This window comes from Rhinopithecus bieti, unplaced genomic scaffold, assembly GCF_001698545.2.
Source record: "Rhinopithecus bieti isolate Rb0 unplaced genomic scaffold, ASM169854v2 scaffold_55715, whole genome shotgun sequence".
Lineage (NCBI taxonomy): Eukaryota > Metazoa > Chordata > Mammalia > Primates > Cercopithecidae > Rhinopithecus > Rhinopithecus bieti.
In genome coordinates, this window is record NW_016822769.1 from 1043870 (window position 1) to 1046339 (window position 2470).

Below are 2470 nucleotides of genomic sequence, written 5' to 3' on the forward strand. Positions count from 1 at the left end.
TGCCTCAGCCTCCCAAGTAGCTGGGACTACAGGCGCCCGCCATGTCGTCCGGCTAGTTTTTTGTATTTTTTTAGTAGAGACGGGGTTTCACCGTGTTAGCCAGGATGGTCTCGATCTCCTGACCTTGTGATCCGCCCATCTCGGCCTCCCAAAGTGCTGGGATTACAGGCTTGAGCCACCGCGCCTGGCCCCTATTTGCAGTTTTTAAGATGGGGAAAGAGGAATCCTACACAATGGATTGGGTTTTCTTTGAGAAATTATCACTACGCTGAGGGCTCTACATTTGATTGGTAATGTGCCCAGAGTTGATATTTTATTCTGCATGTACTATTTTTTTTCTGGTTTTTGGAGGCGTTCTCTTACCAAAACTGAACACTTTCTAGTAGCTAAAAACTGGTGTTTCTTTCCAGCTTCATATTTTTATAAGGCTGATGATGCTGTCCACTGAACAGGACCATTTCTTGGTAGGACATGGAGATGGTCACTGTTCTCATTCTAATTCCCATGCAAGAAAATGGAGACATCATGGGATAGGGTGTTGTCATTGTAGGTTTAAGAATTGTCATTCCGGCCGGGTGCGGTGGCTCATGCCTGTAATCCCAGCACTTTGGGAGGCTGAGGCCAAACTAACCTTGCTAACATGGTAAAACCCAGTCTCTTCTAAAAAAAAAAAAAAAGACAACAATTAGCTGGGTGTGGTGGTGCGCATCTGTAATCCCAGCTAGTCAGGAGGCTGAGGCAGGACAATCACTTGAATCTGGAAGGTGGAGGTTGCAGTGAGCTGAGATCATACCACTGTACTCCAACCTGGTGACAGAGCGAGACTCCGTCTCAAAAAAAATAAAATAGGCCGGGCGTGGTGGCTCAAGCCTGTAATCCCAGCACTTTGGGAGGCCGAGGCAGGGGTATCACCTGTCAGGAGATCGAGACCATCTTGGCTAACACAGTGAAACCCCATCTCTACTAAAAATACAAAACATTAGCTGGGTGTGGTGGCGGACACCTGTAGTCCCCACTACTTGGGAGGCTGAGGCAGGAGAATGGCATGAACCCAGGAGGCAGAGCTTGCAGTGAACCGAGATGGTGCCACTGCACTCCAGCCTGGGCAACAGAGTGAGACTCCATCTCAAAAAATAAAAAATAATATAAATAATAGTAATTGTCATTCCATGTTTGTCTGTTCTCACTGATTACTGGGGGTATGTTAATAGAAAGGCATGTTATCCCCCCCCATTTGTTTAGACTAAGGAAGGACAATAGGGAACATTGTGAGCTATAAAAGACAGTTTCTATTTGGTTGAACAGTGGTGTGTTGGTGATTACAGGTCATCATTATAAATAAATTTTATTTTCAAGAGACCGGGTCTAGCTGTGTTGCCCAAGCTGGTTTCAAATTCCTGGGCTTAAGTGATCCACCCACCTAGGCCTCCCAGAGTGTTGGGATTACAGGCATGTGCCACTGTGCCCGGCCACCTTATGTTTAAAAAGAAGAAATTCATGGTCCTTTCAAAGTTACTGAAGTTTAACAATGAATAAATTGGACTTCTCATAACACTTTTGGAATGTACATTTTGGGATATATAGATATATGTGGAATGTATATATTTAGCTTTAACTTTTCAAAATGCTTAAAAATTCACGTTTAATGGTATGCCCTTTTTTTTTTAAAGTGGAAATTGATGACTTGAAAAAAATTACCAATTCACTGACTGTGCTTTGCAGTGAAAAACAGAAGCAAGAAAAGGTAAGAGCAAGCTGTGTAGGGAAATGTGTATTAAATTAGAGTGGGGTTATAGGTCTAACATTCAACAAATGTAATAGGAGCCTGTCCTAATTACTTAAAAGTCAAGCAACTCACTAATACCATTTAAGTTAGACTAGAACAGGAGTATGGGTGCTATTACTGTCCTTTTGTTTCCAGACATGTTCCCCTTTTCTGAGTTCACAGAAATTGCTGAAATCATAGACTGGGTTCATATGCTGGCTCTGCCACTTAATAGTTACAGGTAAATCAGCTTTTCTAAGCTTCAGTTTTCTCCCTTCTAAAATAGGGACAATAATACTCACTTTGCAGAATATTTATAAAAGTAAGAGATGTCAAGTAAAGGTTAGCTTTGTGATTTTAAATTGGGGGGTACTTATCCACACTTTTCTAAATTTGCTTCAGTGAAGTTGAGGCTTTCTACCAATAACTTATAACCCCTTCTGGTGGGCTAGGTATCCAGAGCAGGTACAAGGACCCAGATCAAGTTTTGGAGAGACTGACTCTGGGAGACTTTTTAGAGACCTGTTCAGGTTCAAAAAACATGTAGGCTCGGTTGTCCCTTACAGAACTAGTGTGTCTGGGACTAAAGGTTTTTGTGTTTCTATGAGGGTTGCTATACCAGGTAAGATGCCCATAGCACATAAAGTTTCATGAATTAACTCTCTTTCATCTTTAGCAAAGCAAAGCCAAAAAGAAGAAGAAAGG

At 42.1% G+C, this 2470-nt stretch overlaps 1 protein-coding gene across 1 annotated transcript in view; it reads left to right on the forward strand.

Annotated features, from left to right (window-relative positions):
- Positions 1-2470, forward strand: part of EIF3J (eukaryotic translation initiation factor 3 subunit J) — an 18541-nt gene that overhangs the window by 13946 nt on the left and 2125 nt on the right. Inside the window, exons 6-7 of the mRNA XM_017861014.1 lie at positions 1671-1744; positions 2442-2470. Coding sequence (XP_017716503.1) covers positions 1671-1744; positions 2442-2470 — 103 coding nt within the window. The remainder of the gene's footprint in view (positions 1-1670; positions 1745-2441) is intronic.